The 24691-nt window shown below is 45.0% G+C and overlaps 1 protein-coding gene across 1 annotated transcript; it reads right to left on the reverse strand.

Annotated features, from left to right (window-relative positions):
• Positions 1-1401: 1401 nt before the first annotated feature.
• Positions 1402-22839, reverse strand: KLF9 (KLF transcription factor 9). The gene is made up of 2 exons (XM_081238335.1): positions 22229-22839; positions 1402-1938 (listed from the first exon to the last, which is right to left on the reverse strand). Exons 1-2 carry the CDS (start codon positions 22731-22733, stop codon positions 1709-1711), a joined length of 735 nt encoding a protein of 244 aa, XP_081094461.1. The 5' UTR covers positions 22734-22839; the 3' UTR covers positions 1402-1708.
• Positions 22840-24691: the final 1852 nt, after the last annotated feature.

The raw sequence follows: 24691 nt of genomic DNA on the forward strand, positions 1-24691 counted from the left end.
AAATGATGAATTCACCCCAGGTTTACACAACACGTCTCATAGCACACGTAAAAACTAGAGTGCACCATAACTCCCTGTTTTAGATATCAGATAAAATTGTCAGAAAACGTTGTTTCTGATGAAAAAGAAGAATATGTAAACATTTCCCCCACGATCACTGCTGACTCCCCTATTTGAGGTTTCTTCTCAACGATGAAAACTCGGTTCATTTTTCTGACCACGTAAAGGCCAAAATTAAGTTTTCAGGTAAATGGCATATTATGCATATAGTGGTTGAGGCCATTTTAGACCCCTGGATACGCGATCTTATAGTGGTGAGGCTACTGATATAAAAGATACAGTGTTGTGTTTTCATCCCTATACGTTCCATGTGCCTTCCTTCTCCAAAAGGGATGATTTTGCGCAGTCTCCTCTGAAATCATCGTGGTATCTTCCCTTAGCGCTCACTACTTATAGGGGTATGTTATTTTTCTTTTCACATTTCCGCTCCCTTTTCCTTTTACGTAGCTCTTGCACCTGTTAGTGGGGGTTCTGTAGGAACATGGGAAGGTAACCGACAGACCTTTTCCCCAAAGAATAAACGTTTCCAGAGCTAGTTACTGTTATGCACCCATTCAAATAAAACCCAACAGAGTCAAAGCCCTCGCCCTTCGTGGCATTATGGTACAGTAAGAAGAGGTTAATTAAAAGGATCGGAAATTTTGGAAAAGTTAATAGAGTTAAAATTGTTTGTTCTTTTTTAAATTAAAAAATATATATACTACCCTCCTTCTCCTTCAGCATCTGTTGTATATATTCTGCCCTCACATCTCTGCCATGATTTCATAGGGAAACGTGTATACTGTAAAATAAGCAGATTATAACGTGGTTCCAAACAGAATGTCTGCTTCTATCCTTAAAGCATGTATTTAACTTATTCATCCTCTGCGTTAGAAAATAAAAGTGCAGCTTATGTTCAAAAAGTACAATTCATACAAAGCAAGGTTTGAAAGTTCTGTACTTACAGTAACCTTTCAAAGGTGTGTCTTGATTAGTATAAATTCATACTGCTTACCCATTGGCTATAAGTAACTTTTTTGTTTTCAAGTCTTTAGATGACAGATCATGCTGGAGTCGATGTGCTCTTGCTTGCATAAAGACAGCTGTGCTATGGCGTTTCGTATCTCAAAAGGTAACGTGATTCAAGAGAGTGGTTTTGCTAAAGAAACTGAAGCACACTCGTCATTACATTGAAAGGTAAGAAAACAATTCTGAGAGACAGCAAGCAGAAAGGGCCCAGAATCACTGCGTGATGCTACAAGTCAACTCACCCAGTCAGACATATGTACACCAGTGTTGAATCTTTAAAATTCTACCCGAGTCTTGGCTTTAACCCCCTCCCCACACCTGCCACCCCTCCACCCACCCCCCCAAAAGAAAATTAAGGAGAGAGAGAAAAAAAAAAAAGCATTTGTCTTCCCTCCAACAGTCAGAGACGGTTCAGAGTTGCCTCTGCAAGGGGGACCAAGTGTTGACTTTGATCTTAGGCTACAATGTGCTTTTTAAAAACAACGCAGGGAGAGGAAAATTAGACTAGTGACCAAAGAACAGTGACTTCCTGTGCTGGCAGCGCACCTCTTCTGGGCCGTGGTTCCCACCTGTCTGTCTGTTCGCTGGGAGTAGTTTGTCCTTCCGGGTCCGTCCCTCCCTGGCTCGGGTGGGCAGCACCTCACAAAGGGTTGGCCAGCGCCTTTTTGGATCGCTTGATCATGCTGGGGTGGAACTCCGTGTGCCGCCGGGCGTGCTTGGTCAGGTGGTCGCTCCTCATGAAGCGCTTCTCACACAGCGGACAGCGGAACTGCTTCTCCCCAGTGTGGGTCCGGTAGTGGCGGGTCAGCTCATCGGAGCGAGAGAACTTTTTAAGGCAGTCTGGCCACGTGCAGGGAAAGGGCCGTTCACCTAAGAGAAGAGAATCAGGGATACAGGTTAAAGAACGTGTAACCGAAATTCTCCAGGCTGGTCCTGGTCAACCATCCCCATGACTCAGAAAATAACTCCTTTGTGTTCTGGGCTGAATTGTGTGTCCCCCCCATTCATAGGCTGAAGTCCTAACCCCCAGTACCTCAGAATGTGGCTGTATTTGGAGACAGGGTCTTTAAAGAGGTGACTAAGGTTACATGAGGTCATGTAATCTAATGACTGGTGTCTTTATAAGAGGAGGAGATTAGGTCACAGACTCGCAGAGGAAAGGCTGCGTGAAGATGCTGGGAGAAGATGGCCAGCTACAAGCCAGGGAGATGGGCCTCAGAAGAAACTGACTCTGCCAACATCTTAATCTTGGACTCCCAGTTTCCAGAACGGTGAGAAATTAATTTCTGTTGTTTAAGCCACCCAGTCTGTGGTACTTTGTCATGGCAGCCCTAACAAAGTAATACCATGAAGAAATTGCTGAGAATCATCTTCTCTAGGTAAATGAGCTTGCTATTTGTACCCAATGGATCCCCAACGGCCTTGGAAACTATATTTTCCAGTTTTTGTCTACGTGGTTGCTGGTTTCACGAGTTCTCTCCGAGGACTCAAAAACCTTAGCCCTTTGCTAAATGTCCTGGCATCGTACAGATGGAAGAGAACTGGGGCATCTAATCCAACCAACCTCCCACCAGAGGCAGGCATCTCCCCTTAAGCTCCTGACTGTTTGGCCACCCAACCTCTGCCTGAGCAATTCCGGTGGCAGAGCCCCTTACCTGCCAAGGAAGCCTGCTTGTTTCTGAGCATCCCTGTAATAAACACTCTTATTGATGTGAAACCTGCCTTCCTGCGAAGGCCATATTTTAAGTTATATTGTCTTAACACTAAAAATTAGTTTTTTCCCCTCTGCCACATAATAATCCCTTAACTATGTGAAGACTGCTATCATGCCATTCCCTAATCTTTTCTGGTCTAGTTGAAACAATCCCAGTTTCTTCCATATTTCTCATAAAAGAAGAACTCACATTATTCTAAAATAATAACAGAAGCGCAGGCACAGCACTAAGGGCTTCCCATGCATTATCTCACTGACTTCTTACAGGACGCCCCACGGAGGTGGCCCATTTCACAGATGAGGCTTAACACTTGTCAGGGTTTCCACATCCCTCCCAGTACGGTTGCTCTCCTCAGATTCATGCTATTGTCTCCCTGTCCCACTTAAAATGCAGCTAAGCCCTGCCCTCCAGACATGATCAGGCCAGCAATGGGGGCCTCCCAACCCCTGGATTGGCAGGGGTGAGTCTGTGTCCGTGTTTGTTGGGCAGGACACACACAAGCAGAAAGGCAGGAAGAGCTGCTTAAGATCAGAGCCTTGCTTGCTCTTCTTGTGAGTGACTGTCACCACCCCCCAGCTCTGAGCACCTGCCTGCCTACTCCTCACACCTTTCCAAGCACAGCCCAAAGCAGCTGCTTCACAGACTCAGGGCACAGACTCTGGTTTCCACAGAACTCTCCAGACACTCCTTAGGTAGGTGTGAGGAGTGAATTTTTTCTCACTCCCGTCCCCATCTTCCTGGAACCCAGAGAGAGGCTCAAAGGGCTGGGAGCTGCCCAGCGTGGTGCATCTGAGTCATCCAAAAATGATTCTTTTTCCCCAGCTTCTCCTAACCTGTGCCAGAGATGTGAAAATAAAGATAAGAACAACAAAATACCTCTATCACCTTCGTGACTAAGGTTTTATTTGCTGTTCTCTAAGCAGAGATATGGCCATCACGCCATGTACAACCTACCTGTTCTTATGGGAAACCTGATGTGGGCAAAACAAATTTGTATAAACAGATTCACTATACACAGGTCTAAGTATAAATATTTCCTCACTGAGCTCTAAGCTGAAAAGCTACAGCAGCAAAAGGCAATAGCAAGCCAGTGAATCCTGAGCCCTACCCAAGGTGGATGATGCACGAGGATACTCAAAGAGGGCCAAAAAGAGAGAGAGAGAGAGGGAAAAAAGAGCTTCAGACTGAACCCTCTGAAAAATCCAATGACACTGAGTTGAAAACTACACTTTTGCAACTTCTGTTGGATTAAAAACCATTTTTAACCAGTTCAGCAGAACTTTTGAGCAAAAGGCGAAATGCAGGTTATCATAACCCAACAAGGTTGAGCTTCCCTGGGCAAGGACCACGTCCCGTCTGACCTCCGTGCTACTTGTGGTGTCAAGCATTTAGTAAAGGCCTCAGCTCTGTGCGTGTGTGCGCGCTGAGTCTGCTCACACTCCGGGTCGCGCAGGTGAGCAAATCCTGCTCAGAAGTTCCCAGATCACAGGAATATTTCCTGGCTATTTCTGAATCAGACTGCAGCCAAGTCCTCACTAACCCAAATGAAGAATCTATGGGAGAAGTGTTCTTTAAACATGTTATGTTAAAAAACATAATGAATAGTTAGAATTCATAGCGTGATAAGTTGTTAAAAAAAAAAAACAGACCCAAAACCCGTGTCTGTTGTCCCTTTCCTGAAGCCCTCTCTCCACTGCTTGATGATTTGGTGGGGAGGAAAGCGATGACAAGAAGTTCCGTGTTTTCTCAACACTTGTTAGGACAGACACCCATCAGAGGTGGTTTCTTTGAAGGAGTGGTAATGTGGTTTAGTTATTCACTGGCACATGTTTCTTTCAAGCGAGTCATGAGGCGAGATTAATTTATGTGAACGAATCTGTGTCCACTGTGGGAAAAATGGGTCAGAAGACCACTCTACTGTGTGCTAAGACTGGAAAAGAAATAAGGCACCCCTTGTTTTAACAAGATGGAAGTGACACTGGAAAATCGTCATGAAACCGGAATCAGCTGCATGTACTGGAGATCTAGTAAGCATTTATGCTCATGACTTGCAAAGATGTCAAGTGTAATCAGGGTCCATTCCCATTGGATTCCCTTTCGGTCTAGCTTATGGCTACACTCTCTTCACTGCCCCTCATAGTTGTCATGTGATTGTTCTCATTGCTTCTAATCCAGGTGCTGTCATTGACCTAGCATCCTTTTCCCTGAGTGCTTCAGAGACGACAGGGCCACCCACAGAGCCCAGAGCAAATAAGAGCTAACAGTAGCCTTTGTTAGATTCATATAATGTGTATAATTCAAGCTTACAGTTTCCAAGCGTTTAAAAATAGATCTACTTGGAAGTGAGTTGCTGGTCTAAAAGCTCTAGGATCATTTTGATTTTTCTCAGATCCTTTGGAAAAGCATTAGGGGCTTTTGGTCAATGATCTAAATCAGGGGTTAGTAAACTATGGGTCATAGGTCAAATCTGCCCTGCTGGAATAAACACCATTCCTATACTTAGTTTTTACCAAATGGTTGGAAAAAACCGAACAGTAATATTTTGTGGCAGGAGAAAGTTATATGAAATTCAGGTTTTCATGTCCGCCTACAGAGTTGTATTGGAACACAATCATACTCATCATTGTTTATGTATTACCTATGGCTGCTTTTTCACTACGACAGCAGTGTTGAGTAGTGATAAGAGATAGTACGGACCACAAAAGTTAGAATATTTACTATCTGGTCCTTTATAGAAAGTTGGCTGACCCCTGATCTCAATCTGCAGGCCTGAATTTCTATCTAGTGTACACCAGAATTTGTAAATCCAAATGTCTTCAGGAGCCAGACACATAATAAAAGTGGGTGAAATGCCAAGTATATTAGACCATGGATCGTAGAGGAATCTGGGGCCAACTGGGGAGTGCTTTCCACAAATAAAGGCATTCAAATTCAACACTTGATGAAACACTGTGCCAGCCAAGCAGTGTGTATTCAGGGGACCTGGATTCTTCTTGGGGATGTGCAATTTGCAGCCCTTTGAAATCATCCACCTCTTTAACCCAGTGGAGAGTTTGCATACAACCTATACTATAGGATGCATTTCCACATGTTAGTTAATGATAGACACATATTAAGGTATCTAGAAAAACATACGTGTTTTGAACCTAAGAAAGTATGGAATGGGGAAATCATATGTAGAGAGGGAAGGGATTTTAAGGCTGAATGGGACCAGAGATGATGTGCAGAGTGGAAAAGAGAGGGTTTAGAAGGGCTGGGATTTGCCCTTCATCCTGCAGCTGGGGGGGAAATCAAGTCAGGCCCTTACTTTAGCTCAAGGCTAAGGCCCCCAAAAGGATGGTTAACCTTCTTTATACAGAACAAATCATATGGTAAAGCAACTATCCATTAAAGAATATTTAAACTTGTCTTTCATATTAATGAGAGAGTTACCATCCTCCTGGGGGAAAAAATAAATAAAAAAGAACAGACATGTACTCCTGCTTTATTTCTGGCCTTCACAGGAAAACACACCCAGAGGCAGTGACACAATAAAGTCTGCTTTACTGGAGCAGAGTTGGTAACAGCACAAGTTTCTGTGCATTCTCATTATTTATATACCACTTCCCTTCCCCTTCAGCAACAAGCTCAGCGCCTCTCACTGACAGACTCAGCTCTGAGTATAAAACATACTGGATCAAAACGGCTACTGAACACTGCATCAAACGTGTAAAAGGCTTTCTTTGCAGAGACAGGTCAGGCCTCCAGAACTCTCCTGGGTCTCCAGTGGGCTCAAGAGAAGTGGAGGGGGGCCTTCTGGCTATGCACTCCCTAACTTGATGGCTCATTGCTTTTAAGGAGCCTCCACCCTACCCGGTGATTAGTTGATGATGTCAAGTGAAGCTTATTCTTTTCGGTAAAGTCGCGAAATGAACAGTGGTGAGTTTTCCATATAGAGGGGGAATGAGGACAAGTATGGGGATTGCTAACTGGATATATCCAGCCCTGTCCAAGCTCCCCAGAGCTCAGTTGGACAGCCATTGCAGTCCTGGACTAGAGTCTCGACCCTTCCCCTCCCCGCTCTGATTCTCTCTCTTCCGCTCCCACAATTCCACAGAAGAGCCCCAAATGGGCTAAACTTAATTGGGTTTAAGAGGGTTAAAAATACCAACTCTGGGGCCTCCCTGGTGGCGCAGTGGTTGAGAGTCCGCCTGCCGATGCAGGGGATACGGGTTCGTGCCCCGGTCTGGGAGGATCCCATATGCCGCGGAGCGGCTGGGCCCGTGAGCCATGGCCGCTGGGCCTGCGCATCCGGAGCCTGTGCTCCGCAACGGGAGAGGCCACAACAGTGAGAGGCCCGCATACCGCAAAAAGAAAAAAAAAAAAAAAAAAAAAAAAAAATACCAACTCTGAAGCTTCCACTGCTTTGAGCAAAAGTAACACAATCTAGTAAAACAAATCTAAGGGAATTGGGCCTCCTTTTCAAAATAGAACTCTAAAAATGTCAATTAATAATCATAGCTTCACACAGATGTACAAAATCAAGGCTGTTTCTCGAGGAAAAATAGTGTTTTTCTTAATTACAAAAAAGCAACTAGGATTCCAGAGATAAAAGGATAATTTGATATTGGAAAATCATAATGATATTACACGTCATTTAATAGGTTAAATTCACCCCCACCCACACTCATATCTTGCCTTCATAAATGCAGAACAATATCTGATAAAATTCAACATCCATCCCTAATAAAAGCTTTTAGGAAAACAAAATAGTTCCTTAACAAGATAGAAAATATAGATTCAAACCTTTCCCCAGCAGGGTCAATAGTAAAATGAAGGCAGCATTCCCACAGAAGTCAAGCTCAAGGCAGGAATGGACTCCTGCCCCAATCATTATAGCTATTTAATGTTGTTCAGGAAATGCTAGTGAGTGCAATTAGATAACAAATTAAGAAGTAAATTGTGGGAAGGAGGAGGCAAAATAAGAATTACTTGCAACTGATACAAATTCCTATTTGGAAAGTCTAAGATAACAAAAATTAAAAATGCAGAGCAGAGATTGGCACAGCACTGTAAATCACCTATACTTCAATAAAAAATTGAAGAAAAAAATGCATTCATAGGTGTAAATATACAAAAGAGCAATGGTTTTCTTATATGCTAACCACAGTCAGTCAGGATAAGCCTACCAATAAAGTTCAGGACCTGCATGAAGAAAATGATACAACTACAATATGAAAGGAAATGAATAAATGGGACATTTCCCATGTCCCATTGATGGTAAGACCCAATGTTCTGAATATGGCAATTCTATACAAATTCATCTATGAAATTAACACACACCATAGAAATCCTTTTTTCTTGAACTTGACAAAATTATTTTAAAGTTCATTGGGAAGAATAAATACACTCAACTTGCCAAGAAAATTTTGGAATAGAACAATAATAAATGAGCACTTGCAATACCAGTTATTAAAATGTATGATTAAAGCTGCAAAAATTAAGACAGTCTGATACCAGCATAGGAAAAGACAAATCAGTGGAGCTGAGTCAAGTCTGAAGATAAACCCAAGACTACAGGGATGGGCATTTCCAATCAGTGAAGAAAAGAATGTTTAATTCAATAAATGGCATAGATATCTGGTAAAAAAAAAAAAAAAGTTAAATCTGGATCCCTACCCTTATACCTTACACTTAAATTCCAAATGGAATTTTTTACATTTACTGTACACGTAAATGTTAAAAATAAAACCATAAAGGTAAAAGAAAATATAGGTGAATATTTTTAGAATCCTGGAATAGGGAGAGACTTCCTAAACATGAAATCAAAGGCAGTATCCTATTTGAAGGATAGCTTTAAAATACTTAAAAATGTTAAAGTTCTGCATGGTAAGATACATATACATACACACACACACACACACACACACACACACACACACACATAAGTAAAAAAATTTAAGAACTAAAACAGTGAAGGAAATTGCAGCCTATGACAAAAGGTTAAAATCTGTGGTACAGAAAGGACACTAGCAAATCAAAATGAATAGCCCAACTTAATAAAATTGGGCAAGGATGCAAACAAGTAATCTATAAAATAAGAAATACTAACATCCAATTAATAAATATATGAAAATATAGTCAATGTCATAAGTAATCAAAACATGCCAATCAAGACACCAATGAAATACACATCAGGCTGGTAAAAGTGTTAAAAAGTATGCACATATGCCTATCATTGATGGTGGCATGAGGGAATAGGCATGGGTGGAAATTATAATTGTTCCAGGACCACCTGGCAATACATTTGTCCAGGAATTATTTGTGATAACAATTAGGGAGGAAAACAAAAACATACAAGGATACCAGCATTGTTTATAAAAGGTAAAGCTTGGTAACAACCTAAATGTCTAACAATAAAGAACTGGTTCAATACTTTAGTGTTCCATACAGTGGAATAATATGTGCCTGTTAAAAAGGTACTAGATTATTCTATACAGAAGATGTTAGCAATACACGGCCAAGTGAAAAGAGCAGTGCATGATCTGCTGTGTATGTGTGTGAACATCGAAGGAGAGGAAAAATCCTGGAAGAATATACGCAAAATATGAACAATAGTTATCTACAGGTGAGGGGATAACCTCTACTTCTTTTTGTAATTTTCCCCTACGTTTTCTGATTTTTTTAAGCAAGTACAAATTTCTTTTACAATGAGAAGTCAGAAAAGTCTAACATAAAACAAAGGTAACAATTGTTTTGATGCAATGAGTTCAAATTTTTCCACCAATGGGTTGATGAAGATCCTATGCCATTCGAGGGGTGGGTGGTTTACACTCTATTGAGAAATAGACTCCAGTGTCCAAGACCAAAGAAAGGCAAAGAACCCTTCTGCTTCCTTCTCAAATTGTTAGAAAGTGAGAAACTTTCAGAGTAAACGACATGTGTTTTCTCACTCCTCCCCCACCTCCTCCTCTCCTTTTTCCATATGTGAAAGGAAAATGGCCCGTGAGAAGAGACAGGAATCTCCCTTCAGATACCAAGTGACACAGGCAGTGATGGCAGGGCTGCCCCACCAAGGAGCAGGCTCCTTAGGAAGCAGGGGGAGAAAGAGGCACAGACACACAAAGCCCAGAGCCCAGTGCAGTGTTCCTGGTGGAGCACCAGCCCACACAGTGGCCGCAACCCAAAGCCATAGACACCCCACTGTCCATTATCATCGGTCTTCATTCCCCATGGGAAAGCAATGCTAACTTGCAGGTACAAAATGTGAGCTTTGCTTTACTGTTTTTCATTTCCACACCCAAGTGCAGAAGCACCCATACACTTGCATCGTCTGGGTACAGCCAATTCTACATTTCCCTGCATAAATCATTCCAAGTAATATCAAACTCAAAAATCAAGAAATTAAAAGCTTCCTGTTTGCCAGAAATATTGCTACTACCTACACAGGTAGATGTCCTAAAAAGATAAAAATTCTTGATAGCTTTAGAAGAATCCTGCCTGAATGCCATCCCTTCACATTACATTATGGTTTGCTCCTGGCCTCTCTCTCTAAATCCTTCTTGTGATTTGGTTTCCTTTTACAATTCATTTGTTGATACAACAGAGTCACTATAGCGTTTGGATGTGAGATTTTACTTCCTGGTCCCTGTGTTTATCTGTGGAAAGCAGCCTGTCTCCATACTTGAGGTTCTGAACTGGGAAGTGGGTGTCTGTAACGTCTGCCATGCAGTACTTCCTCACTGGAAGCTGGTGCCTAGCTATCTGGAAGCAAGCCTGTCCGAATATTGCTTGCACATTCCCAACCTCAACTGATCTGTGAGATGGCACGTGTGCCAGGACCTCAGAAATGAAGATGACAGACAATAGAGTCTTCACTCTTTAGGTTCTCAACCCAGCAAGAGATATATCATTATGCCTTGATGTCTCCATTACCTGGCCCCCAGCTCAGCAACTCTGAAATGGCAGAGAGGTGAGGTGACCTCCCCACGTCCACACAGCTAGGTCCAGGCCCAGATTAGCCAATTCCCATGACTGCATTCTTCCTCCCACCCCAACGTGTACTGCCTCTGCCCAGTTCTTTGTGGAAAAGAGAAGTAGTAAATAAATAACCTACTAGGCACTAAACATTGAACAGGGTATGTAAGCTTGATGGCAAAGCTATGCTGAGAACGTAGATTCTTTGAATCTTTGCATTCTGGGTTATTTTTATGACCACCTAATTCAAACCCGTCCTGTTTCAGATGAAGCTGACTCAGAGAGCCAATGACTCGCCCAAGGACATCCTTAGAACCAGTTTTCAAATTCTAGCTTCAGTTCTGAGCACAGAACAAGATTAGAGGTGAAAGCAGAACACAGGCCTTAACTAAATGTAGAGACAGCCTTTTTCTGTGTTTTTCTAATCCTTTTACTCCCAGGCCCTCCCTTCCAGATGCATTGCCTTGGGGAAGGAAGAGACAGTTTAAAACAAGTTGCTGCTAAGCTTGGGGTTTCAAAATAGAGTTTTAAAAATGTAAAGCAGACCCTGAAATCCTCAAATTCTCTTAATTTGCCAGAGCTTCATAGCAAGACCTGAGCTATAGGGAGAGAAATTGGAGGAGCTGTGTTTAGGGAACAGATGCAGAGGTCTGAGAAGTGCAAGCGTTCTGGACTCTCCTATTAGAAACAGTCTTGGGCAGTCCCAGAGGCGTGACCACTGCTGCCTGGCCCACTGCATGCCTGGAGCCTGTCTGAGCCTCTCTAGGGAAGTCGCCACACACACCAGGGCACCTGAGGAGTTGGGTAGCCACGCTGAGAAAAGGGTCTCAAGTGTTTGCCTAAGTTTCCACTCCTCCTTATGTCGCATGTGAGGACCAGGACCCAAGCTGGTCTATGGCACCTTGGGGGAGACCAGCAAGGTCAAAGGATGGCATGCAACATGGATAGCCCTTCCATGATGCCAGAAGAGATGAGGCTCTTGGCCACCATGCAGATCACTCCCAGGAGAAAGAAAGGCAAAAGGAGAGACAGAGAGAACTCTGATTTTGTGACTATGTACCCAAAAGAGAATAAAACTTAACACAAAAGAGACTGAGAGACCCCAAATTGCCAAGACAAAGTTTGTCCACCAACAGCAGAAATGGTGGGGAGGGCAGGGGGGGCTCAAGAGAACTCAGTTCTCTTTGGCTCGGAAAAGACAATGAGCAAACCAGGAAAACATGGGAGGCTGTTGTCTGGTTAGTGAATGCCTCCTCCACCTGCCACCCAGGTCACGGCACTCACAGTGACCCAGAGTGACTAGTGATGCTGCTCCAGCGTCAGGTTTCCAGCTGTTTCCCTCTGGGCTCAACCTCTGTACACTGCTGGCATGAGAGGAAGGCTTCTACTCACACATGACACACGCGCCATCATCACATCATTTTTCCAGCTTTTACAGAGTGAGCCACTAATTCATACAGTCTGGTGTTTGTCACCAAAGACCACGAAGAACGGCAGGGTTGAGCTGTCCAGCTCTTTCCAAACAGCCCCTGCCTGACTCCCTCAGCCCTCCTGGGGCAGGCGTTCCTGGACAGCGCTTTGAAGTTTGGGAGCAAGCAGGGCACTGAGAAAAAATGACTCAGGTCAGAGGTGCAGACTGTATCTCTTTCACACTGGGAACCCCCGCTTCGGTGGGTAATGCTCAAGCATCTTGTGGCTGGCCATGGGTATGAACTGCAACACCCAAGGGGGAAAGCAGCTGTTTGGATGTCATTCTGCTTATTTTCATTAAAACAGCAATGGTACAAAACTACTGTAGAATTATGACAGCATAGGGATTTAAGTCATTTTTATATGTTTTTTAAAGTTATTTTTAAGATCTAATTTTTGCCTCTTACGATTTATTGCGGTGTTTTTGTTGGGCATTACATACACCGAATAGATTTCTGAATCCCATTGGGAACCACCATATAAACAGCTCATCTCTGTAAAGACAAGGCCTCTCTCTATTAGCGCACAGGGTGACAAACGTTCATGTAAACACAATTCATTTCTCTGGGCATTAAAATAGTCAGATGACTGGAATTAAGACCAAGTGAACAGTGCCGCTGATCACATTGTTGCCGCTATACGTGTTCCATGTGAGGTTTTGGGTACTGGCTTCTAGAACATCCGCTGAGCAGGGCCTATGGGGCTGATCCTGACCATAAGAAATATGTGTTGAAATAATCTATCTTTTACAAAGACTATTTAGTATACAGCTATCTTATAGGTTGAGTTCAGAGCTCTTTCTCTTCAAAGGGGAGAAAAATGAGAGAAATTGTTGTCATACTAATCTGTCTCTCATTTTGTCAAACTCTGCCTTTGGTAATATCCTGTCTGTAGTTCTAAATGGGTGGATCGAATGAACAGCTGTTGGTTTTGCCTGTCTGGCACCTATTGCCTCTTTGGGGTAATAAACAGCACACCTTGAATTTCCTTTTGGAAACCATTCCTTCCTCACTCTGAGTTTACGTAATTCCAGGCAGGCGACCCCACACTCCAGGCCCAGAGGTTGGATGTGACCCAGCTGTGCCACAGTGACTGAGTTCAGGGACAGGCACAAAATTCTGTGTTCTGAAGCTTGAAGCCTGGGACTTTTGCTGGAATCACTAGGAAAGGGGAACTGTCTTTCCACAGGGCTTGCTGAATTGGCAGGATGGGAGTCCGAACTGCTGGCACCTATCTTACCACCGTTCGGAGACAGCCTGCCGGTGAATGAAGCCAAAGCAGAGGAGAGCAAGGCTGGGCCAGGGAGAGAGGAAGGCACTGACCACCTGTATCCAGAGATCCCTAACACCAGAGCTACCCCAAAGGTGGTGGAAACGGCAACCTATAACGTTCTCATTTTTTACTAAGCCAGTCCAAGTTTGGGTTCTGTTCCTTACAACCAAGAGGCTTGATTAAAACAGCTGTGGACCCACAACTGGGATCTTTTTCAGTTGGAAGGATGAAGGTTCTGGATAGCTACTGGAAAATACAGGATAGGTTTCGCCAGGTCCATGATTTCTGAAGGTATTCCTCACCAAGCTTCATAAAAACAAACCAGAAGCCAGAGCTAGAACCCAAGAGTAGAGACAATGGTGGCTCTGGGGCCAAATCCAAGAGAGGCATGCAAAACACAGGGTCTCTTACTACTGGCAAAAACCCAAGGAGTCCTCGTCAACAACCATTCATGGTGCAACTCCAAGCACCTAGAAACATACTAGGAAAACTTCAGAGTAACCTTGGACTAAGTTAACTAACTCCAATTCCTCCTACAAAATGAGAATAAGAGTACCCTCCTATCGCATAGGACTTCTGGGAGTTTAAATGTAACAATGCGTGTAAAGCATTTGGCTTGGAACTTGGAGTGTAATACATGCTGGATGCTTCATTATTATCACTATTAATAGCATTATTACTAGTATTAATAATTTATAATTATTATTACTATCAACACTATTATTATCCACAGCATTCACAGTACCTGCTGTCAACATCTAGCACACCTCTTTGCATGTAACAGTTACTCAATAACAAGTATTATTTAAATTAATGAGCTGCTGCTGGATTAATGTAGAACTGTAAACACAAATTCTAAGCACCTCAAGGGCTTCTGGCCAACACATGTAGATTATTTTTAATTGTAATACTTAGTATATGGAAACACTGTGCTAAATGCATTAAATACCTCATCTGAATTAAGTTTCATAAAAACTCTATGAATATATAATTACTGAACTCCATTTTACAGATGGGAAAACTGAGGCTCAGAGAGTTCTCATAATTAGAAAGTGGCAGAGGCAGGATTCAAACACAGGTCTGAGGGACCCCGAAGCCGGTGTTCTACTGGCTCTACCTACTGCCTCCCTGCTGAAGGTAGAGACCTCTCTGGAGACCCCTCATATTCAAGTTCCTTAGGGTGGGCTGGTTTCCTTCTCACAGGCCTTACTCTGCTTTTCTGACTGCCTCCATCTCATCAAAGCTGGCTCCCTGGAAGGGAGAGATGGTGAAATCTCCATCTCTTTGATGATAGAGGATCTGTAAGATTCCTTCCAGTTCTTAAGTGTCCATAATTCTCAGGCAGAATTTTTGCGCTTTTGTCTATTGCCTGCCTCACTGCCCCACTTCGGTTCAAGTCAGGTCCTCTGGGAGGCACTTTTGTAAAACAACGGAGACTCGCCATGGAAAAACGTTCATACTTTGTTTAATACAAAATACAGCTGCCTGCTTTTCAAATCCTTGTCATTAGTTTTGTATGACTTAAGCTCCCGTCTCTTTATTTCAATCTATTTAAATAAAGTCCTCACTTAAAAAAAAAAGGGGGGGGGGCTCAATCAGGGCTGAATTCCATTCTGCTGTTCAAATTTGCGATCATTTTCAATTTTGGTTAAAAAAAAAAATTCAAATGCCCAGTGGTCCTGGGCTTAGATGGTGAGCTTACTGGTTCTTGCAGCTCTAGAGCCTTTAGATTTCAGATCCAGATGTTCAATTCTCATCTCAAGCCTCGAAAGGCTGATAAACTGAGATTACAAGGGAAGCCTGCGGGTGCACCATTGTAAACATGGGCTTTAAGCACAAATAGAAAGGATGCCTTGGAAAATCCCACGCATGGAAAATCCCACGCATGAAAAATGGATGCCTCTCACTCCCTTAGTGGGAAAGGCATTCTCTATGAATAATAACGTTAGTCCTATTATTTGCTGAGGGGACTGTTTGAGGCTGGGATAAGACAAATGTCTACTCCTGGCCTTAATGCACCAAAAAGGTATTAAAGTTTCGGGAGGCCTCCAGGAAGGGAGGAGTAGGAAATCTCACAAGCAATGGCCTTGGACTGTTTCAGAGTGCTGCTCCCATAATAAAAGGGCAGAGGGCCCCCGGACTGACTCCACCTCTGCCCTTTCACTCCGTTAATTTGGTTAATGCAAAGCAGCTCTTTAAACCAAGGTTAAAACAAAACAAAAAAAATGTTAACCAGATTGAAAAATCCTCAGGAGACCATGGGGGAAAGGAATCCAAACCTAAGAACTGCAAAGAATTCACAGTGAAGGAACATCTCCATTTGGCTAAGCTGCGGCCTGGAGGACTTCAACTTCCAAGGACCCCATGTCCTCACTGTGCTGCTGAGGAAACTTCGCTCTGCCCAACAACGTTACGTGCCTGCCAAGGCAGAGAGCCAGACTTTGAACCCTGGCGGTGTGCTTCCAAACCCTCCAGAGCACCCCCAATGCTTCAATGGAACAATCCTCATCTATCTGAGAAGGTTAAAAAAAAAAAAAAAGCATTCACTTTTTTACGGACAAAATGATGGATGTGATGACCTCTCAAGGTCACTTCCAACCTCCAAATTCTATTCTTTTGATACTAACAACTGCTTACACCAAATGCTCTGAGTTGGGCTTAGGCCTGTGACTAACTTCCCAACAAAAAGTGGGGCAGAGCGAGACAGGACTGCTCGAAGACCACGGCAGAGGATCCCATGTCTTTCCCTTTTTAACTGTCTGTGGGCTTTCCTCCTTCCTTTGCCCCTCCTTTTTGCATGTGTTGCATAGAAACAGAAAGTGCCTTTGTACCAATTACTAGGCACTAATTTACACTCTTCAGTGGGCGCCGGGCTTGCTGGAGAAACATTAGGAAAAGGTGGGAGGGTCAGACGTGGGGGAGGATTCTAGCAGCAGAGGCCTGGAATGCTGCAAGCTCTTTCTCCAAGCCTGAGAACAGACAAGAGGAGGAAAGAAAATTTAAAAAGAAACTGGAAAAAATTTTTGGAAGTCAAGACTAACAAAATTGACAAAGCTGGTTTTTCTTTTTTTTTTTTTAATCAAGTATGCTCACGATCATAAAGCATTCAGAAATCAAAATAATGGTCAAGAAATCCGACTCTAACCAGGGCACGACATCAGGTTGTTTTAGGGGCTCCTGAACGCGTGAATACTGGGAAATCACCCACCCACTTTTCTTCTCAAGGAGCTTATTAAGGAAGACCATTGTCAGCCGCTTTCCCAATATGTCATATGATGTTTCTCCCTGGGAAGTTCAATCGGGGAATTTCCCACAGACGTTGCAGAATGACTAGTTCCTAGGATAAGCGTCAACAATTGAGCCAGGAATGTATATCTGACCCTTATGTTCAGTGTCTCAAGAACTGAGTTCCCTCAGGTTACATCTTTGCGTCTGAAGGTAATGGGGTGTTACCATCAAAACAGTACGCTATGGACTCTGGTACCTCCCTCCCTGACCCAGGTCCCGCTTGCATTCCTCCCCTCTCTCTTCTCACCACTCACAGATTTGAGAGGAAAATCACGGGAAACAATGGTTTCACTCTGTAATTCTACTCCACTTGTATTTTCTGTTGTGAGACAGTAATCCTGCCAGCAGCAGCAGTTCTTCTAAGGCAAGCCCGCTTTGTCTTGCTGGGGCAGCTAGGTGCAGGATGATGAAGACGGTGGGGGGGCAGCAGAGTGAGGAGGGAGCAACTGGTCCTTCCTACCTCCAGGACCAGAAATATGAGCTGTTAGGCCCCCTCACAGGCCTCAGTCCCCAGGGTGAGATTACAGCAGTGAGCTGGGGCTCAAGCAGCTGTGGGCCATCTTTCCTTGGAAGCAAGGGAGTCTCTAGCCTCTTGTCTGAAACCCAGAAGCAAACCCTGCAGGACGTCCTTGCAATTCTTAGACTTGTATCATCCTCCACAGCTAGAGCCCGTTTGCAGTCCTTTGCTCTCATTTTTCCCCCGACAGGATACATGAGCCTGGGTCTAGACAGTCTCACTGGGGATGGGGATGGGGGTGAAATCGCCCCCACAGGGCAAAGTTTGGCTCTTTGGCAGTTTATAAAAGTCTTAGCTATTACAATGGTTTGTGGCCTTATAATGGGGCACAGTACATAAGCAGCTCTACGGTATATCTGTGGTACTAAAATGTCACGGGAAGGACAATTATAGGGGAAAAAATGGCTGATCTCCTTAGGGGAGAGAAAGTGGAAGAAAAGGTGGCGAAACGAGGATCTATGCAGGCCCCACTCAGACCTAATTGTAATTACATCTTGGATGAAGCATGTCAGGCTATGAAATACCACTCTACATCACTTTGGGGAGCATTATGGAAAGAAGAATGGGGCAGGTGAGGTGGTTTCCTTAAGGATCAAGGCACAGGGCCTCCCTTCTACTCATGAAGAGAAGAGCAAGTGGGAAAGACTGGGCAGGGGCTAATTAATGGGCTGCCCAGAGGCCATTTCAACACCCTGCCCTGTCCCTCAACCGCTGCCTCCTGGGTAACGGAAGTGGGTCCTTCTCATACCTCTGATGGTACTAGACTCTCCTGAACCAAAAAGTTGACTCCAAAGCTTTTTGTAGCAATTAAGGAAGGAAGAGTTCATGAGGCACAGAGCAGGCCTGGCTCCTGTATAAGCAAACTTTTAAAACTTTAGTCTCAGGGAAGGAAATCCGCCTGAGTTAGAGCTAGCCAGTGATGGATGTGGCTAGAGAGGCCAGAAAATCTATTTCCTGTTTGGAGGATAACTTCCATGGTGGGAGCTACCCAGGTCCCCTCCACCAGATATTCTAGGTAGCCCAGAGAAATGTTCAAACAGGATAAAGAGAAACAGAAGCAGCCACTGTTGGCTGCTTTTGCAGCTCTTGTCTCTCCTTGTTTTTCATGAACTTCCTTCTGCCCTATTAAAAAAATACATTGTTTTAAAATTTTTCCCACAAAACTGGGGTGTGCTGATTGGGATTTAGGGCTTTCTGGTTTTCAGAATCCTGTAAGCAGTGCCCTAAGCTCAACCCACTGTCACCATTTGGGGACAGCTGATTTAAGTCCCTCCAAAAAGATAAAAAATTGCACCTGGCATGGAAGTTAAGGCCTAAGGTTTCTATCACTGCGATGGCAACCTAGCATGACTCTACATCAGCTGGTTCTGATGACTTTTGAGTTGGAATTTGGATGCAGTTGTTTACCTCTCCAAAAGCTACCCCCATGTGTGTATGTGTGTGTAGGTGTGCCTGTGTGCATGTGCAGCGTGACCACAAAGTTAGGAAACTTGGGATAATCCTTTTTTCTTTTTTCTTTTCGCCATCCTAGAGAGGCTGAGGGGACGTGGGAGAGGGTCTGGGGAGTCAGTGGGTTTGGGTGTGGGTTTGTGGAGGCCAATTTGGGGTGTGTGCTCAGAGGTGGGGGGCGGCGTGTGGATGTGGGGTGTGCCAAGATAAACTTAAAGTGGGTTGCATTTTCAAATAATAAGCTCAATATGTTTTCAGGCAAAGTACTCCAATGGGTCTAATACTTAATCAGAAACAATAAATACACTCTAAAGTGTCCAAAAGATCTGGAGACAGAAAAGCTCATATTCCTTGTACTTTTTTTCAGATTAACCATGGATCCACTGCTTAAATTTTAGAGGTACATCACCTGAGAAGATATCTTATCTAGAGGGTGAAGAAAAACAAACTGAACATAGTATTAGAAAATGTAAAGTACTGTACTACTTAAAAATAAGTTTCTTCTATGTTTCCTGATTTTAAGCTCTGCCCATTACACACAAACTATTATCTTTGCACAAGAATCCAAGTTCAGAGATAGTACCCTATCTTGTGGATTAAGAAACTGAGGCTCAAATAGAGAAGAGACTGCAAACTTAAATGCCAACAGAGACCATGTAAATGATTAAAATAAGGGACACTGCCTCATATAAAGAACGGTCAGTTCAAGCCAATTGTTGCTGGGCAGGAATTCAGACCCAGTATTGCCAGTTCATTAGATTTTTCCAGAGAAGCCAGAAATCTGGATTTGTGTGGAAATCCTGATTTTTCCATGTTAGTAACAAAATCTTTACAAACCCTGTGCTAGTCAAGCCAAACAAATTTGCAAAGCAAATTCAGCAGCAGACCTCCAGTTTACAAACTCTGACTTCAAGGAACTAGGTAAATATCTCACAACTGGGAAACGGTAGGACAAATCAGAACCCACCTCAGTCCACCTGAAAGGGGTCTTTTCTCTTAGGATACTCTAGAAATAACTGCACTGAACTAAACACAATTTTAAGTGGCTCAACTTCTAAAGCCACTGGTTCTGGGACTTCCCAGGTGGTCCAGCGGTTAAGACTCTGCGCTTCGATCCCTGGTCAGGAAAGTAAGATTCCCGCATGCCATGCAGCGTGGCCAAAACAAATAAATAAAGCCACTGGTTCTATAAAAGTGGCACCTGTATGAGGCTCTAGGAGGGGAGGGGCAAGCAGCAGGAGGGATTCTGGTTGGGCCACATTGTGCAGGGGGGGGTGTGGCTGGGATTTTAGTTCTTAAAGGCTTCACAAAATACAGACATTCCAATTGCTATCTCCTGGCCATCTTCTGGGTTTAATACCAGCAAAAAATAGAAAAATTAAAAAAAAATTTTAAATCAAGATGCTACCCCACCCTAAAGACAATCTAACTGGAAGCTGAATGGAAACTTCCAAGTGCATGAGGCCTCCTACAAGTCTCTTACTTAGAGTATCCCTTGCACACACCTTCTCTAGCAGGAGTACACTTCTGACAGTCTTTACAGAGGCTGAGGTTTTTGTCCAACCATGTCCTAGCATTACAGAGCCCCCAAACATAAATAAGACACCTGCAATTACCACATCACTAGTTTCAAAAGACTGACTGTAGCATATAAAATGGGATTAACACTTCACTTCGTTTCCCACTCTGGACTGCGTAAAAGGTTCTCCTGAAACAACTGAGCTGACTTGCCTCACGGAGAATTAAAGAGCAGCATGCATGCACGCACACATAAGCAGCCATTTCTATAAATGCCTGAGAAAATCACTCAGCAGAATGGTCCAGAATGCTTTTTGGAGTTGGACAGACTCAGGGAGCTCACAGAGGAGCTCCGCAGGCCTCTCCAACTGCACAACTGGGCAGCTCCCTGAAGGAGAAAGTGCCTTTGCTCAAGGTGGCAGTGGGTGTCCCTGTGAGCTGAACTCCCGGAAACATGGCTGACACAGCCAGGCCCGCCCAACAGCTGTTGGTGACTAACACCCTCTGGTTAATATACCCCTACTTCACCCTGGGAGCCACGCTAAAGGTCACATCCCCCAAGCCAGGCACATCAACCTTACAGACACAAACTTTAAAATGTGCTGTTTTATGGCAACCTAGATGACAACCGCAAACAGAACCTGATTTCGCATCAACCGTGAGGAGGAAATTCAGCTTTACTCCTGTGCCAGCAGCCACCTCCACGAGAAGCACTTTCCAAAGGAAATAAAATATGAGATGCAGTTACGTGGCCTCTTTTAAAAAAAAGCAAAACCTAACCAAACCAGCCAATGATCATTTTGAAACCACAGGCCCAGGGCCTCATCTTAAAAGTACCAACAATTACACCAAAAAACGACAATACTTTCCAAGTAACTCCAACAACCTCCTCTTAAACATGGTGTTATAGGACAGAGGGAAAGGAGTTCATGAGAGGACTAAGCACTGTGCTTCCTTATCAGAACAGCAGCTGTAAAGGAACCTTACTAAAGATGGGGAGACAGCATGGTCAAGTGTGAATGCTTTCCAACTTTTTCTGAATATGTTAAACAGAACCAACAAAATTGGCTGACCAAGGTTCCTGTAAGTCTCCAAAGCCCATTTTATACTGCAGATGTCTTACCAGCCACATGCATCTGATCAGCCCTGCCTTTGGCTCTCCCTGGGAGAGACCCTTCCACAGGGCCTCCAGAACATCCCAACGTTCATTATCAGCCTTGACCTCCGGCAAGAACCACACCCCCTCACTAACTGCTCTATTCAGGGTGGCGGGTGCGACCTAAATCACGTGGGAAAAAATCCACTCTGAAATCTCATTAAAAAGGCTAACTAGTTGTGAAGTTAACCAACCATCACTTGATCAAACTTCTCTGCTGCCTGAAGCAGTGTTATTTTAAACCTCTCTGGGGACTCTTGGCCAAATTTAAAATCACCTTGGCAAGCCCTGAAAAGTAGCAAGCATACAGCTAACCGAGCCCTTAGTCATCCCTAAAAGGTTCCATATAATGTGCGCCGCTTCTCTCCAGGTTTCGGCCACTTCGCGGCAATCCCACAAGAGAGTAAAATAAAAGATACGCCATTTGACTGTGCCCCCCAACCCCCGCCAGCGTCTGTCCAAGTGGGGTGGCCCCAGAGTCGCCGGGTGCGGGAGTCCTGGCGGGGGGGGGGGAAGGGGTGGCGGGGCGGGACAGGGGAGGGGCGGCACCACTCCCCATGAAGCCACGCATCGGCTGGCACTCGGCACTCACTCTGCCCGCCAGGTTAAGGCTCTCCGTGGCTTCTAGAGGCTGGGGACGATTAAGGAGTGAGCTTTCTGTCTCTAACCGGTTCAATCATTTTAAAGAGTTAAACAGCATCTCATCCTAAGTATTTGCACCCTTTCGGCCAAGCGTGGTGTCCTTTAACTCCCAGAAAGGCTGCCCGGCCAAAGGTTAACTAACCCGAGAGTTGGGTGGGAGAGAGAGACGCCGCTAACCTGTATGCACTCTGTAATGGGCTTTGAGATGGGAGGATTTTCCATAGACTTTCCCACAGCCACTGTAGGGGCACTTGTGCCTCTTTTCGGAGGCGTGTTTCCCCTTCGCAGCCACTCCAGGGTGGAGGAGGGAGAGCGGGCTGGGCGCGCTGCCAGGATCCTGTCTCTCCTCCGGGCTGTGGGAAGGACTCGACCCAGATTCGGTGGTCACGTCGCTGTCGGATCCCATATCCTCATCTGGACTCTCCAGGCTGTCGCTGCACACCGAGGGGGTCTGGATGGGTCGGTACTTGTTCAGGTCCAACAAGCTCTTGGCGATGGTGACCAGCGTGCAGTAATCCTTCCAGGTGTCCCCCGGGTCACCATGCTCCTTGGTCACCTCGCGCTCAGGTAGTCGCAGCCGCTCGGCGTCCGGAGCACCCCCATGCTCCGGCACCGCAGCGCGGTTCGAAATGGAAACCAGACACTGGGCAGCCACGAAGTCCATGTAGGCGGCCGCGGACATGGTGCGGGCGACAGCAGCCCCGGAGGCGCGGCCAAACTTGGCGGTGGCTGCGGAGGTTCGGCTCGCCGTGCCCTGGCCTCGGACGACGAGCGCGGCGCGGCGCGGCGCGGCGCAGCGGCCAAGGGGGCGGGGGCGCGGGGCGCTTCCGACTCGCAGGAGCGCCGAGGCGACCTCAGCCCCTCATCTTTACGTAACCGGCAGCGCCTCCGCACGCAGCATCCACGGCCCCGGGCTCCGCCGCGCTGCCGCCTCTCGCCGCCTCCGGTGCCCAGAGCCGGGCGCAATCCGCCCGACGGGCGCGCAGTCTGCTCCGAGCCGGCTCCCCTGGAAAGATGCCACACGTGGCGGTCGCAAGTTTATTCGACCGAAAACGCCCCGAGGCGCTGGGAAAGGAAACTGCAAGAGAGGTACACGCCCTCGGCTGCCTTTTCAGTCGAGCCAAAGCCCCAGGACATTCACCCAACCACCCGGACGTGGGTGGCAAGGGCCGGACCAAGCGCCAGGTCTAAGAGACACTTTTCCCCCAGTCCACTGACGGCTTCTGAGCCCCTGCTCTTGCCGGTCCGCACCGTTCCGGCATTCTCTCGCTCAGTAACAATTTCGCAGAATCCCATCACGTCACAATCCAAACCCCCTCCAATTGGCCAGTGGGGAGGGTGATTCAACTCTGTTTACTTTCTTCCCCTGCCAGTCAGAACAGCCTTTCGGTGGAGAGGTGCGTCTAGAACTGAGGCGTGCGGCCAATCCGACAGTCCTGTTTCGATGCCTCGTGCTACCTCTACAGCCTCGAACGCTGACATTTAAAAGGGTAACAGCCGGGGGGCTGGAAAGGAGCAGCCGCGCATCTTTGGGAGTGTCTCTCAATCCCTTGGCCGGTCCAGGCCTCTTGGGCACGTTCCAGCTTGCGGAGCTGTGGGATACACCTTCCCTACTCGGTTGCGTTCCTTCTTACGACAAAAGAGAACTTCAGTTTCATTTTCCAGCTCGCAAACAGTTAAGTGACTTCCTGCAAACGCTACAGTCCCAGCAACCAGCCTTCCAATCAAAAGTAAGTTGGTTGATGTCACTGACATTGGCTCAGCCAATCAGAAGGGCATTCCGAAGGCCAGCGCTGCACACTTGTAAACGCGAAGAGCTGTAGTGAAACTGAACACATCTTTGTACTTTGTGTTGCTGATGGTAAAATCGAGATATGTATGGGAGGGCAGTGGTGATAAATAAATGCAAAGTGAGTCAATAATTAAAACAACAACAACAACAACTAAATATGTCAGGCCAAGTTGCTCAAGAATAAACACAAATGAGAAAGCATCAATTCGTTTTTCCGTTTCGGGATGCAGCATACTTTGGGGCAGATTTTTAATAATTCTTCCACCCAATACATTAACTATGACTAATTCATCTCAAAAATGCAGAGCTGACAAAAGTTCTGTTTTAAAGCATAGTCCTTCTTCTGTCTGGCTAGTCTTACTTTGAAACGCTTCATCTTTTCTTTTGTGATACCTCAATTCCTCTCCTTCCCTCGTGCAATTTATTCTAAGGAAGCTGTTTTCGTTTTGTTTTGACGCTATTGTAACCTCCCTAAAATAAATGGAGACAAAAATCCCTGCATAACTTTTAAAACTTTAAAAACAACAACATTCTTAGCTCATTTTCTTTCCACAGACTCCCGTGGGATGTTAGGCGTGTATCCCTTCCCTCACTTAACAGATATGAAGACTGAGATGCAAGAAAGTGACTTGTGACAGAACTCCATTGAAAACATAAATCTGATTCCTGGCTCTTCGGGCTTCACAACTGAACTCTTTGGTTTTGTGAAATATTAACTCTGCTTAACAGATTCTTAAGAACTGGAACCAGCCAGAGATCCTTAGCCATTGAATATTGTGGTATTACTTGATCAACAATTAGTATGACTCTTAGGGTCTGATTAACTATGTTTGCCTCTCCCTCTGTAG

Source organism: Mesoplodon bidens (genome assembly GCF_964165515.1).
Source record: "Mesoplodon bidens genome assembly, chromosome: 6".
NCBI lineage: Eukaryota > Metazoa > Chordata > Mammalia > Artiodactyla > Ziphiidae > Mesoplodon > Mesoplodon bidens.

Bases quoted from the DNA above. Each gene is read 5' to 3' on its own strand.
- KLF9 (XM_081238335.1), bottom strand. From the start codon at position 22,733: ATGTCCGCGGCCGCCTACATGGACTTCGTGGCTGCCCAGTGTCTGGTT. The intron at 1,939-22,228 runs GTTAGCGGCGTC...CTCTTCTCTTAG, and splicing joins CCATTACAGAGTGCATACAG to GTGAACGGCCCTTTCCCTGC.